General features: G+C 36.6%; 1 protein-coding gene across 3 annotated transcripts in view; it reads right to left on the reverse strand.

Moving 5' to 3' along the window:
- The window catches only part of LOC142342770 (bridge-like lipid transfer protein family member 1), a 166,090-nt gene that overhangs the window by 19,747 nt on the left and 130,879 nt on the right, over nucleotides 1-15,464 (reverse strand). For all 3 annotated transcript variants that reach the window (XM_075394337.1, XM_075394328.1, XM_075394346.1), the window contains 4 exons: nucleotides 7,692-7,911; nucleotides 4,963-5,130; nucleotides 4,228-4,494; nucleotides 3,608-3,773 (listed from right to left, as the gene is read on the reverse strand). In XM_075394337.1, coding sequence (XP_075250452.1) covers nucleotides 3,608-3,773; nucleotides 4,228-4,494; nucleotides 4,963-5,130; nucleotides 7,692-7,911 — 821 coding nt within the window. The remainder of the gene's footprint in view (nucleotides 1-3,607; nucleotides 3,774-4,227; nucleotides 4,495-4,962; nucleotides 5,131-7,691; nucleotides 7,912-15,464) is intronic.

The raw sequence follows: 15,464 nt of genomic DNA on the forward strand, positions 1-15,464 counted from the left end.
ACACACTGAAAAACAAGTCCTCTAAAGGGAATAATTATCAAAAAACTGCCCAAGTCTTTCTCATTGAGCAAATGAAAATCATTAAAAAATGATATTGAAAGGAGATCAGCATAATTTGAGATTTAACGAGACTGGCTTTCGCTCAATTGAGGGAACATGATGGGAGATCGAGCGGGGGTGGAGTATGGTGTGAAAAATTTTGTTGCCGGAGCTCTAAGAACTCTAAGAACAGCTGTTCACACCATTAATTTATGTCTCCAAAAGTTTCAGTGAATCGCATACTTAGAGTCGATTAAAACCGAACGCTTTAAGAAAACTTAATCTCCTGAGAGTGCTACCTGTTTATCCGGTTTTGAAGACAAAAAATCAAAAATCAAAAATCAAAGAAAAAAATTATTTAATGAAAATTTTCATCAATTGATATCACATCTTAACTCAATTTCCTTTTTTATTCTGTCTTATCAAAATATTCAAAAACTGCCCTCAAATTTCCTGCAATTAAAATGGGATACCTTAGTTGAGCTTGATTGTTTTAATTGAAGTGAGCAACAAAAACTTTGCGTGACGTAAAGCAAATCTCCGGCTACGAAGAACTGTTTCAAGCGATTAAACAACTCAATCGAATATAGTGAAAAAGCTGTCACGCTTCAAACATAGCCAAACAGTTGTAATAATGACAAAACCACGTTAAATTACCAAATAAAAGCCAGTGTTCACTGTTCTGGCCAATTTAGGCATTGAAACAGTAAGGTCAAAAGGAAAGATTTTGACGACAGCCTAATTTCCTCTACGTTTCAAAAATGTTCTAATTTGGTTCGCAGTTCCATTACATTTAATAATAATGGTGAATTCAGTCTCTAAATAGAAGACAATAAGCTCAATATCAATACTAGCAGAAACCAAACGTGAAAATCATGACTTCAAAAAGAAAAACGTGATCGAAAAGTAAAAAAATAATTAAAAAAGGATAGCGACTGAATAATGGACCTAATAGACTTTGAAATTCTGATGGCTGCTATAAATATGAAGCCTTGTCATCGTCCTCGATATCAGGGCGTTGTCCTTGAATCTTTAACAGTCGGTTTTGTTTGAACAACAATTATTATTTCAGAGTGAGAGCAATTGAAAACATACCCGGCAGATTGCCGGAAAATAGCCGTCGTTGATTCCCATAACCAAGATTGGGACTGAAAGAAAATAAACTATTTGAAATGGTTTTTGTTCAAATAATTTAAAAAAGCAAGTTATTTTGACGTCATTCTGGAGCTGAACACAATCCTGTTTCGTAGTGAGACCACACAGGGGCTAGTATCAATATCAATAAGCATTAGAGATGGTAACTACGAACACAGTTCGAGTAACGGGCATCTAAAATCCGGCTTTATGGGTTTATGCCGTTTCTCTTTCTGATTTCGTTTTTTGATACCGACTCTGTTCATTTTGAATTGCTGTGCTGAGCAACCAATGTCTAAAAAAACTTTTAGCGGAAAAAGAGAAGAGTGGAACTAGCCTCAAGAGGTCAAAAAATTTTTACAAAAAATGTTGAACAAGCTGTGAACTAAGGTAAAGCGAAAAATTTTTATTCAACGAAGTAGAAAATATAGCAGGACAAGTCCTGACGTACAACTCAAAAATTTTTTGACTAAGCAAAAAACTAGACCTAGAACAGACAATAAGTGAATTGGGTAAACCATTTAAAAATCAGACAAAAAAACTTTTTTAAAAAAGAAAATTCAATGTCAAAATGCCGCATGTGAATAATAAACACTAGCGAGAAACGGAAAATTGATTCTAGGCAATTAAATATGCCTAGAAGAACTATGAATGAATTGGGAAAACAATTTAGAAAATCCGATCCAAAAAATTGAAAAAACGGCAAAAAACAGAGTGAATTTAACGCATGTGAACAAAAAACACAGTTTTCTCACTCTACTTTAAAATTAGAGCAAAAAAAATTCACGCCGCAAAACCACTCGCTTTTTCGCTCTACTTCCCGTTTCGGCGTGACCAAAATCACTACTCCAATTTGACTTCCAAAATCACAAAAGTGTGTGAACACATCTTTAAAAAAAAGACAGCGCCCCAATACAATTCAAATTCTTTGAATTGTCAAAAATTAGGAGCGCTAAAATAGCTGGCTGAGAAACTGCAGCGGCTATTAGTCACTCAAAAATAAAGAAGTGCGTGAAAAAGTCAATTGAGAAGTCAAAGATTAATCTAGAAGAAAAGCGCGAAACGATCAAGCGAAAAACTTGCACAAAAAAGGCACACTCGTTTACAATAATTGCTTCTCATTCGAGAGCAATTAATTATCGCTTGTGCTTTTGGTGATTATGGCCATTTAAAAAAAATTTAAAGTCTGGTGGCCTATGGATGCTAGCATTAGAGTGGAAGCTATGAACGGAGTGGGGGGTCAAGCGTTGAAGGAGGCAAGGATTGGGAGGGCTGGACGAGATTGGGATCAGGTGGACGGTGGGAATTTCTTTGGAGGCGGAGGAGGAGGGAGGGAGGGGGTTACTGAGGGGGTCTAATATTTACGATTAAGAACCGCCCTCCACACCATGAATTTTTCTCCTCAAACGGATTCCGTGAATCGCATAAATAGAGACTGGTAATGTATAAGGCCATTGGAGAGCTAAACTTTACCTGTTTATTCCATTTTGGAAGACAAAAAGTTAAAATGGTCAGGAGATAAATTGTTAAAGCGAAAAAATGTATTTGAACAACCACAAGCCTAATATCATTGCTACAATTTAAAAAAAAATTTAGATGAATTGGATTGTCAGCTTATTAAAAAATGTATACTGCTATTCTTTCCGTAGGAATAGAAAAACGGAAAAAAATTATTCTGAGACATTTTTGAAAAACAAATCTTATTTATAGTTGGTTGTTTTTCTGTCATGCAAAACTTGGAATATGATCAGAATAATAACGTCTAGAAAATGATCATGCTAATGGAAAAGAAAACTAAAATTGTAAAGACATTTCAACAAAACCTTTAAAAATCAGTAATACTTTTGGTGGGTTCGTGAACTTATCGTTGCCAAAATGAAAACAGCGATCTTGAAGAATTGCTCTTGAACGACAGGCGAGGCAATTTGATTCATGGTCTTTAGTATAGATCAAGTTTTCTTTATGGGCGCAAAAAACCTTGATCCCACTGGGATTCGCACCACTGACCTCCCGATCCATGGCCACCCGCACTAACCACTGCGCTACGAGTCACGTATTTTTCCTATGCTGCAACCGAATTTATATTAGCAAAAAGCTTTACTTCGGAGCACTAGAGATCACTCAAAAATGATGAACGAAAACACGAAAAAGTCACTTGAGAAGTCAAAGAATGTTCTAGAAGAAAAGCGCAAAATTGTCAAGCGAAAAATTTGCATAAAAAAGACACACACGTTTACAATAATTGCTATGAACTGCGTTCAAGAGCAATTAAAAACCACTTTTGCTCCTCTTTGCCGTTCAATTGCATTTAACAATTTGGCACTTAGCTTACAGCTTGGCCGCTATCAAAAGATGCCGAAGTTTCCACTATCACCACCCCCCCCCCCCAATGAGATTTGCTGTGAGCTATTGAAATATCAACCAGCACCCTTACTTTCTATTCTGCAAGAATGAAGACCTATTGTTGTCGAATGACGAAATGGTGACTGGATCTGCTATTGTCTGTCCCTGTTCTGTCCTCAACTTGGCCTGCAGTCGAGGAAGGGAAGCTATCAGAGAATTCTCTATTTTGTAGCCCCCTCGTACACTAGCTGCTCTCTCTTAAACAACAATCCGTCTTGGAATTAATAATTAACGGCGTCTTTAACGTGAAATTCACAGAAAAGGCTATTTATCAGCTTTCCTTAGATAATTGACATAAGCAGCTACTATAGTTATAATTGCTCCAAAATTATTTTAAAACATAGCCGGCAGATTGCCGGAATAGCTGCGAAAGAATAGACCTGCGTGCCACATAATAGAGATAGAAACAGATACAGATCTAAATTGATCTAATCTTCGCAGCTATAACAAACAAATGACAACGAATTCATGAGTAATAGAAAAACTTAGCCGCTGATCAAACTTCATGAAAGCTATCTTGAATGAAATTATCTTTGATCAGAACGTCTCGACCATTTGAGGCGATCATTGTTCGCTTTGGTGCCAGACTCGCACCCAGCAAGTTCTTTCTCATCACACTAATTAGGTAGGTTTTGATTAGCTGTTTCTAACCGTATACCGGGTTAGAGTTGCGTCTGTATCCTGGTACGCGGGGAGGGGGTATTGCAGTGGAGGCGTGAGTCTCCTCTTGGAGAGTGTGGGCCACCCACTCTGTAACTGAGCTGGCTGCCATTATGGGACAGGAATTATCACCCACTCTGTGACACAGTCTGATCTCAGCCATGATGCTGTCTCGATTCTTGTCAATTTTAGAAGTGATATCGTGAAGTAGTCTTGCTGTCAATACCTGCTCCACGGAGAGCACATTCGAAGATAAACCTGCATAAATAGTAGAAGTCGTTCCTCGCTATTAATGGCTATTTGTTTTTAAAAATTATGACGGCCTATAAGGGCTTCAATTCTTAGTAGCACACAGCCAGCAGTCAAATGAGAGTTGAGCCGCTTACAATTCTGAATGAGAGAAATTTTAATCTCCTAGAAATAAAAATTCAAGCGTGATAAAATTCAATAAAAAATTTAAAGGTCAAGGAAAAATTTTGGGTAAAAGACACACGACTACAGTATTGCCACCAGGTTTGGTGGCGACCAATTAAAAACTAAAGACTGTTCTTCTGGTTGCAAGAATAGAAAGGAGTTCAATTTAATTTTCAGGAAGCCAATAAATGATGAAACTTTGGTAAAGCCTGTTGCCGAGGTTCAATAACATCACCTTTACATGTTGATGTGCGATATCTGATAGCTGCCTTACTTACATTCCATAGGATTCCAACATTCCAAGGTTCTTACCATCATTGCGACACTCTGTTGTGAAAGATGCAAGCGGTTGTGTTAAGTGGAGTACTAGCCACAGACTGGATTTGATGTCCGTCTCCATCAGAATAACAGCCAGTCTCCGTCCCTTCACCTCGGCTTCCCCAGACAAAATCACATCATCTACGGTTCCAGAGGAATCTCCTGGAACAAAAATTATGGGGTGTACAAATATTGCATATAGTGTGGTTTAGTGTACGCTCACATACTCAGTGTGAGCTCCAATTCAGCAATCCATTGGTAGTTGAGGCTCAAATGGTGAATATCTTTGAGGATGGAAATAGAAGCAGACCTTGACTGTAAAAGGCGAGCAATTGCATGATAGCTCTGAATTACTCAGGGGCCGTAGAAACCAAACTGAACCAAAATTTGCGCCCGTGAAAATTATATTAGCTAATATATTAGATTGGTTCACAAGACTAACGTGCTTTGGTTGTAATTTACTTCGTGCTGATAAAGCAGACTGAACAGCTTACAGCAAAATATGCCCAGTCATGTACTCCCATTGGGTGTTTTTATCTCAAGTGTATTGCAAGTGACCAAACTGATTTTGAGGATTCCTTCACAATTTGATCTCACTTTTTGAGAACGATTTAACAACATACAAATCAGATTGCTGAAAACAGTCGCGATTGATTCCGATTTTTACTTTTCTTCTAATCAAAGTATTATTTTGCCCAAACTTGATAGTTAGGCACTCCTTCTTAATGCGAATATAGAAAACATACCCGGCAGATTGCCGGAAAATAGCCGCCGTTGATTCCAATAAGCATGATTGGGATTGAACGAATAGAATATATTGAAAAAAAAAAGATTTTTGTACAAAAATATTTTTTAAGTCCGATTTATTTTGATGGCATTTCGTAGTTGAACATACTTCTGTTTCTTAGAGAGAGGCTACAGGGGCTACTATCAACACCAATAAGCATTAGAGGTGGAAACTAAGACTTATAGGAACGATGTTCAAATAGCAGGCATCTAAAATTGGGCTTTATGTGTTTATCCCGTTTCTATTTCTGACTTCAATTTTTTATACCGACTCTGTTCATTTTGAATTGCTCTGCTTAGCAACTGATGTTCAAATTCACTTTTAGCAGACTGAGAGAAGAGAGAAACTAGCCTAGAGAAGTCAAAAAGAGTTCACGCAAAATGTCGAAAAAGCGGCAAAATGGTAAAGCGAAAAAAAGTTTGACGAAGTAAAAAAAAATACGAGCGCAATAATAGCCGGCTGAGAAGATGAGGGCGGCTATTAAAAAGTTTATAATAGGCCAAGAATTGCTTAAACAGACTGAAAATCTGAAAACGTGTTGGAAAACCTCCATAACCTATTGAAACCTTTAATGCAACGACTATTAAACCTTTAAATCGTTGCCCTGAAACCTTTAAGGGCAACGACTATGAAGAGCCAGATGGCCCATTCGTTGTCCCTACCGATTGTTTGGTTGACATTTTTGTATTGTAGTTATCATAAAATGCTGTTATTTCAACAATCGGTTAAATAAACTTTACTTTACTTTACTTAATGCAGAAAACAGTACTTAAAACCTAAATAAACTACTTGGAAAAGCCGGACGTGATCAAAAAATTGTGCTCGCTTAGAATTTTTTCAGCATTAATTTATCGCTTTTTCAAAACTATCGATATGAACAAAAAAGCACTCCTCTCATTGCTCTTCATCAGCTGTAAAAGCACATTTTGCGCGAGTTTCATTGTATCAATTCCATTCCTCTTGTTTTTAAAAAAGACACCCCAACAATACAACTCTTCGAATCGTATAAATAGGAGCGCAATAATAGCCAACTCGGCTATTAATAAATCTAAGCAACTTTTTTTACTTTTGCGTTTGTATATATATCGGCAATTCAAAAAAGAATCGTTTGCACTTTTTGCCACAAAGGTTTGCAAATCTACACCGCCACAAATATTGGTAATGGGCCTGTCTTTCAAATTGAAGCGAGTAGTACCAGTCCTTATAGCAAGTTCTTTACTTCAGGTATGAAATTATAAAACTGTGCTCTGAAAGCGTCTTTACAGAAATTTTTGAAAGAAATGTACGCCAAGTTATTGTGATGGCAGGAACGAATAATCTATTTGACAAGAAAAATAAACGATTGATGGGCCCCGTAGAGACATCGGATGAAATGTTCTATCTGATTCAGAAATTGAAGTTCTACCGTTTGCATTTTTCAATTCTTGAGCTAATTAGTCGACGAGAGAAAGCGGAAACATATGCTCGAGTGAACTATTGTTACAGAGATGTTGCTCGAGAACTGAATGTCCCCTTTGTAAAGAAATTTAAGGCTGTGAAGCACCTAAGCAAAGATGGAATCCATCCAAATCCGCGAGATATTCGAGAACTTGCCTCTGATTTCAGACGTGCTGTAAAGCATACTGAACTCTATTATACAGTGAAACGATATCAGTAAGAGCACGGTTAGTGCTGAAGATTTTAATCCTTTTAACAACGTTTTAAACCAATTATTCAAGATGTATGCGGTTCGGCCAATCTGACGAAATTCCTGGTCTTGTTGTGTCAGAATTTGTATTTTGAATTGCCTGGCTAAGGCGGAAGATGAACATTCCTTGATGCTCAACATAACCCACCTTTGTGTACAGAAAGGGTGGATAAAGAAAGACCAGCACTACTACACTACTACTACATAAAACTGCTTGGTTAATAAACATGCCCATATGAACTTGTACACCTGTGATATGAGACGCAATGATGCGTATGTCCTTATTGGTGCCAGAGAGTACGTGTGACACCACTTGAGGCCAATGGCGTTTCCAGTCCACAGCCCGTTTTTGATGAGATCCCGTATGCCCGGAGTCCATGGAAGGACGGCGGTAGTGAGGTCCACCCGATCCGAAAGAAAGTCCACGGTAACCACTGGACACTCCACTTCCACGGTTAGAAGAAGAGCCCTAAAATAGCACACAGACGAATAATGTGAGGCAACCAGGTCGCTCTCGAACATAAAGCGGTCTCCGCTCCATTTTCTTCAGCCAGGTATTGATATTAGTAAAAATCATTATAAACACAAATTGCAAGAATGTCTCGACGCGCCAAATGTGTTCAGCTGCTTAAAATTGTAAATGAGATACCAATTCGGATCACGCTCAACGAAGAAGTCAAGTCCAAAAAAGACAATTGAAAACTCAAATCAGTCAGGTAAAAATTTTAAATTAACACATTAAAACTACAATAATTGCTCCTCCACCAAAACAGAACAAACTGAATCTGAAACAATTCTAAAAGACGACGAAGGGAAATCTGAGTAACCGAAAAGTATTTATTGGGGACCAAATTTCTCTCGTTTTAGGGCTCGTTACAACCAATCGAGAATCAATAATAGGCTCTCGCGTTTCGTCACTATTGAAAACATAGCTGGCAGATTTTTTAGAAAATAGTAGCGATAGCTTCGTACATCCGCAGCCAATTTCTCTCGTTTTAGGGCTCGTTACAACCAATCGAGAATCAATAATAGGCTCTCGCGTTTCGTCACTATTGAAAACATAGCTGGCAGATTTTTTAGAAAATAGTAGCGATAGCTTCGTACATCCGCAGTCTCAAAAAGATCCAAAAGCAGACCAAAGAAAATTCTTTTCATTAAATGCTGAGATGTTATATTTTGATGAAGAATCTGAATACATTATTGATGCTTCTATTAGCTGCTCTCAAAAAACCTTTAATTAGAGTGACACACACTCACTTGAACTTATCCCCTTGAATTAAAGACAAGTCCAATTTGAGTGAGAACGTCACTTTTGAGAGTGACGTAAGCCACATCTGCCCAAAACCACGTAAGTCACACAAACGAAAAAACTCAATCAACTAAGAATAAAAATAACGCCACGCACGCAATTGAGTCGAAATCGCATAAACCTAAAAAACAAAGCCACTAGACTCCTGAAACGACACGAAGATGATAGCCACTTAAGCTCAAGCCATCTATAAAAAAATCAGCTCCTATTAATTGACACTAATCGTTTTGAAATTAAGCAAAGTAATAGTAACATCAGAAAAGCACTCTCTGATAACAAAACTGTAAAATATACAAATAGTTTATTCAAAAGTTTTGACTCCGAAACATCTATTGGCAAAAATACGTGCAAAACAATTAATTTTTCATTCATTGAACAACAATTAATAGAAAAACATCAGAACAGAGAAAACCGCATAATCAGAGAATACAAGGAAAACAAATAAATGAAAAAAGTTTAACAAAAATCCCAAAACTTACTAAAGCGCTGTTTTCAAATGAAAACTCAATAAGTGACTTTTTAGAGTTGCTCTCTCAGAACACTCCCATCTATTTTTTAAAGAAAAACAACCAAAAAAAGTGCAAACCACAAAAACCGTGGAAAAAACACAAACATAACCGACTAACGTCGGGCGAATTGCTCTCAAACGACCGGCGAGCGGTTGGCTTCGTCAGTAGCTAGCCACGGGGGGGGGGGGGTGACGGGGGCAACACTGGATTGGGGGGGGGGGCAACAGCGCGGGGGGGGGGGGGTTCTCAACCTCTCAGAACCGCCCTTCACACCATAAGTATAAGTATAAGTCTCCAAAACAGTTTGAGCTGAAACAGAGCTGAAAGGCTCTAAGAGCACTTAATGCCCGCTGGTCGCTACCTGTTTATCCCGTTTTTGAGGACGGAAAGTCAAAAGCGTCAGACGAAAAATCGGTCAAGCGAAAAATCGCATAAAAAAAAGACCAACAGGACTAATATAATTGCTACAAACTTCGTTTGAGAGCAATTAAAAGCATATCATGTATTGTAGTAAAAACTGCCCTGTATACCCTTGAAGTGCCACTTCATGGTCACACTATCTGTAGAAAATCTGCAGATGAAATGATGAACAAGAAGAGCAAGAGCGAAAAGCATAAAATTAAAAGATACAGACAAAAAACTTTTAGTCAAAAAGGGCTCCAAACATACTTTTACCAACTACGGTTATTGAGACTTTGACTGCAATACTTAAAACTGAAGTCACAATTACCGAGTAAATATTACAAATGCTAAAATAAATATTACCGAGTAAATATTACAGTAAAATTACAGATGTATAAATATTTAGGATTTGCATTATTTTAGCTGGTTAAAAAATGACCCAATGGAATCAAAAATTAACTATATAAACTGAAAAAAATTACTGACGTAAATTGAACAGTTAAAAAGTCAGAATTCACGCAATAACGACAAACTTCAAAACGATTTGTCAGCAAAAAAATTTCTTGTATTTTGCTCTCCAGTAGTCTTAAATTAACAAAAAAATAGCAGTCGACTCTTCTGGGTTCCTTGGAAATTTAAGTCCGATCGGTAGGTCAAACTTAGGTAAAAACTTAGGTAAAACTTTAAAAGAATTCTAAAGAATGGAGAAAATCTCTCTGAATCACAAGCAATTTTACAACTTCTAAGGTTTAGGACTACTTTAAGCGTGAAAAGTCCACAAAAAATATATTAAAACCCTCTCCTCTTAGTACAGTTGGAGTTGGACGAAAATAGTCCACAAAACAAAAGTAGAAAAGGACAATTATAAACTCATTTTGGCTCCAAAGAGGTTCATTGGCTTCTAAAAACGCCCTGTATAGAATTATTTGGTTGGAGATAAAGTTCTGACGAGCCATCCATTAGGAAGTAATATTATCCAAAAGAAATTAAAGAAACAAAAAAAGGCCAATTGGCGAACCATCATTTTACTATTCACTAATCTTTAACTACTATTTACTATTTTCACTAATCTTTGAAAAAACAATTCAAATTAAAAAATCATCAAATCAAAGCGGCGCATGAAAATAAGCGGCACAGAATTGTGGATACGACTCGAGCAATGAAATTGCCAACACTAATAAAATCAGCTTCCCGCGTAGAACTAATCATCGTTTTAAAATAATAACAGGAAAATTAACATTTGAGATTTATCTGACAACAAAAATTGATGAAGCATATGACAAATTTCTTGGGAAAATTGTAACTCCTACATATAAACTAGCAAAAGACATCGCGACACCAATAATTCTCATTCTTTCGATCACAAGCAATTGACAGAAAAGTCAAGTACAACAGTTCGTAAAGAGAAAATCGTGAAAAGGGAAAGTAAAAGGAAGCACAAAAATAACAAAATAAAGTTTTCAAAAAATTCTTGAACACAATCATCCACAAAAAGCTAAAAACCTACTTCATAACAATTATTTATAGTAAAAAGATTTGATACGTTTGCTGCTCAAGCCTTGACTCAAAGACAAGAATTTTTATTAATTATCGCAATGATAAGCGCCAAGTCTACCCTACAATGGAAACTTCAGGAGCAGAAAATAACAAACCGCCCTAAATTAGAGATTGAACAGGATAACTTATAGCGAAAAGAAAAAAAATCAGGAGAAAAATGAAAAAAAAAATCAGCACACGAAAACCGACCGGAAGTTGCCTCAAAATACTCATTTATATCTAACAAAAACAAATCGAAAATAAAAACAAGCCCGGCCAGTTGCTAAAAAAGCCGTCATTTATTCCCATAAACCAGATCAGCATAGAAAGAACACAAAATGGAAGAAACTAGTTGATGAACAAAAACAATTTTGAAGTGCAAACTATTTTTATTTCATTTTGTTGTCAGGAGCACTCCTAAATATGCTTGATGAGAGAATACAGAGGCTAGTATCAATACCGATAATTATAAGAGAATTGAACCAATACTTATAGAAACAAAGGTCAAGTAGCGGGCATCCAAAAATTGCGCTTCAAGGGTTTATCTGGTTTCTAAATTTGATTTCGTTTTTCGTACTGATTCTGTTTATTTAGATTGCTTTGCCAAGCATCTGCTGACAACAAAAATTGATGAAATAAATGATAAAATTACTTCGAAAAATTGCGAATCCTACATATATACTAGCAAAAGACATTGCGACACCATTAATTCTCGTTCTTTCGATTACAAGCAATTGACAGAAAAGTCAAGTACAACAGTCCGTAAAGAGAAAATCGTGAAAATATAAAGTAAAAGGAAGCACAAAAATAACAAAATAAAGTTTTCCAAAAATTCTTTAACACAATCATCCACAAAAAGCTAAAAATCTACTTCATAACAACTATTTATAGTAAAAAGATTTGATAACTTTGCTGCTCAAGCCTTGACTCAAAAACAAAGATTTTTATTAACTATCGCACTGATAAGCGCCAAGTCTACCCTACAATGGAAACTTCAGGAGCAGAATATAACAAACCGGCCTAAATTAGAGATTGAACAGGATAACTTATAGCGAAAAGAAAAAAATCAGGAGAAAAATGAAAAAAAAAATCAGCACACGAAAACCGAACGGAAGTTGCCTCAAACTACTCATTTATATCTAACAAAAATAAAACGAAAAAAAAAACAATCACGGCCGGTTGCTGAAAACAATCCGTCATTTATTCTCAAAACCCAGATCAGCATAGAAAGAACACAAAATGGAAGAATTTGGTTGATGAACAAAAACAATTTTGAAGTGCAAAATATTTTTATTTTATTTTGTTGTCAGGGGCACTCCTAAATATGCTTTATGAGAGAATACAGAGGCTAGTATCAATACCGATAATTATAAGAGAATTTAACCAATACTTATAGAAACAAAGCTCAAGTAGCGGGCATCCGAAAATTGCGCTTCAAGTGTACATCCGGTTTCTAAATTTGATTTTGTTTTTCGTACTGATTCTGTTTATTTAGATTGCTTTGCCAACCATCTGCTGTCTAAGGAACACCTCGAGCAAAATGAGCAAACAATTAAATTAGCCTAGAAAATCACAAAGATTTCACTCAAACTGTCCAAAAAGCGGCAAAACGAGTTAAAGAGAAACAAATTTTTTTCGACGAAGTAAAAAACTAAAAAGAGGAGCGCAATAACGGGCTGCTGAGACGACGAGGAAGGCTATTAATCAATTAAATCTAAAACCAGCCAAATCAACCAGAACAACTAACTTGAACAACAGAACTCCTCAAGTCAGTAGCTCTGTCAGTAGCTAGCCACGGTTTAGTGAGGCTAGCTTTAGCTTAAATGAAGGGGCATGAGGTCAACGCAGCAGGGGGGAGGGCTGATAGGGGTGAGCAGCGGTGGTCGGGGCAACAGTGGCGGGGTAACGGTGGGAGAGGGATCTTCGGTTGCACGGTGCCCTTACGGCCTGAACAATGTGCAGGAATAGGAATGGAGATTGGGGGGGGGGGGCTGATGTTGGTGGTGGTGGTGGGGGGGGGGGGGGGGGGACCACCAAAGCATTTCTATTATAAATAAGCCGTCAATGAGGGAAATAGATGTTGATATCACGCTACATAACAGCGGCTGATGTGCTGCATCAACCAGAGTTAAGGAAAGAGAGAGAGAGAGAGAGAGAGAGAGAGAAGGAGCGAGATACAGAGAGAGAGAGAGAGAGAGAGAGAGAGAGAGAGAGAGTGAGAGAGATAAAGTGTGAACGAGAGTGAGACGGAAATAAACCCGAATCAACAGGGAGAGCTTGGAACATTTTCCTTGATGAGATTCCACTCTGCAACTTCTAGTTTTCTAGTCTTGTTAGTAATTGAAGTATATAGGTTAAATCTGAAAAGTGCAAAATTTAAAAGATTAAGTTCCAGATTTTGCAGTTAAAAAATGTTGAAAAACCAATTTTCTCTCTACATTTTTGTCATGTAACGCATCTTAAAGTTTTCAAAGTTTCGTGGCCAGTAATGATCGTTAAACTCAGAAAAGAACAAAAAAATAAGAATTTTAAAAGCAATTTCCAATTTTAACAAAATCTTGCTAGAATTCGTGATATTAAATTTTCAGAACCATTTCATTGTTTCAAGCGAATGGCCAGTATTCCCATTTGAAGCCATTAATAGTTTCACTGGCTCATAAAGATCAATAAACTAGGAACATGGTAATAAATTTTCAAAAAATTGAAAAAAAATTTTATCGAAAAAATGCTAAACCTTGAGCCATTAAAATATTTATAAATCTAGACACTATGCTGCAGTGTATTATCAAAAATTGGAGGAGGTCCCTGGGCCCCTACTGCCGGAAAAAATTGAAAAATATTCAAAAAACTTGAAAACTCTGCAAACATTTTGTTAAAAAATTGCCCAAATTCGTGATATTAAGATCATGAAAAACATTTCATTTCATAAAGAAACTATGTAGTCACCTATTATCAAGCCGTACAGGAAGCTCTTTGGCTTTTTCAAGGCTGGAAAACCTAAAAATAAAAAAAATCAGAAAAAACTTAAAGAAATCGCTGTCGAAAAAAAACTTACAAAAAAAATGCTAATATTTGTGACATCAAAAAGTTGGAAACTATTCCAGGGCCAAAAAATTTTTTCACTAACTTATTATCAATTTTTTAAGGATTTTTTCTGGCCCCTGGGCCAGGAAGAACTTGAACAATAACAATAAATGTCAAAAAAAAATTGAAACACAATTGCAAGTTTTGTAAAAAAAAAAACGCCAAAATTCGCTAATTTTATTACAACTAGAAACTATGCAGTAACCTATTATCAAACACTAGAGGAGGCTCCTTGACGCCTAAGGCTGATAAAACTAAAAAAATGACAAACATTTTCAAAAACCTTGAAAAAATTGTAAAAATTAGTATAAATTTGCGTGGTTTTGTTTGGAGTACAGAAACATATAGCTCTTAAAATGGTCACAAAAAGTATTTAATTCTTGCATAAAAACTTTATCAACTTTATCCACCCACAATTTTAGACTGATACAACAAACAATTTGAAAAATGACAAAAAACACGAAAAATTTGCAACAAATGGCTTTTTAACCTTAAACTACAGTCTTCCCAGTAGATTCAGCACATTACGAACTTGAAGGACTATCAAACACGGCTAAGGGCCTCTAATGAAACTCAATGCCCGCTGGGCGCTAACTGGTTATCCAGTTTTTTGAGGCGAAAAGTCAAATGGGTCAGACGAAAAATCGGTCAAGCGAAAAATAGCATAAAAAAGACCAACAGTACTTATACAATTGCTACACTTTTCGTTTGAGAGCAATTAAACAATACAAATGCACTTAACTGAATAAAGTGGAGTTTGAACGAAAAAGCAGTGTTTGAACGAACAATAGCTCGCTCAGCGAAAATGTTCCCATGCCTACTTTTCTCCATCACTCTCAAAAACAAGACATGAACAGAAAATCACGCTCTCTTCTCGCCGCTCTTAAGCCATTTGACCTGAACACTTTCTGGTTTCCTTTTTCACGCATTTCACTTACTTACTGTTTCAAATACACGCCAACAAAACTACCAATCAAAAAAGACGCTCCATCAATACTCCTCTTCCGGTTCTTTGGGTTGTAAAAAAGACCGATAGAAAACCAATACTCCTCTCTGAGTTGTAAAAACCGGATGTTTTCTTTGTGCCCCCCCCAGCTTAGAGGGTGCATATTATTTGCAACCCCCGGACGCACGGGCAATATTTTTACTTAATGATTTACTAAGTAATGACACGTGCTCTGT

This window comes from Convolutriloba macropyga, chromosome 1, assembly GCF_964194025.1.
Source record: "Convolutriloba macropyga chromosome 1, txConMacr16.3, whole genome shotgun sequence".
NCBI lineage: Eukaryota > Metazoa > Xenacoelomorpha > Acoela > Convolutidae > Convolutriloba > Convolutriloba macropyga.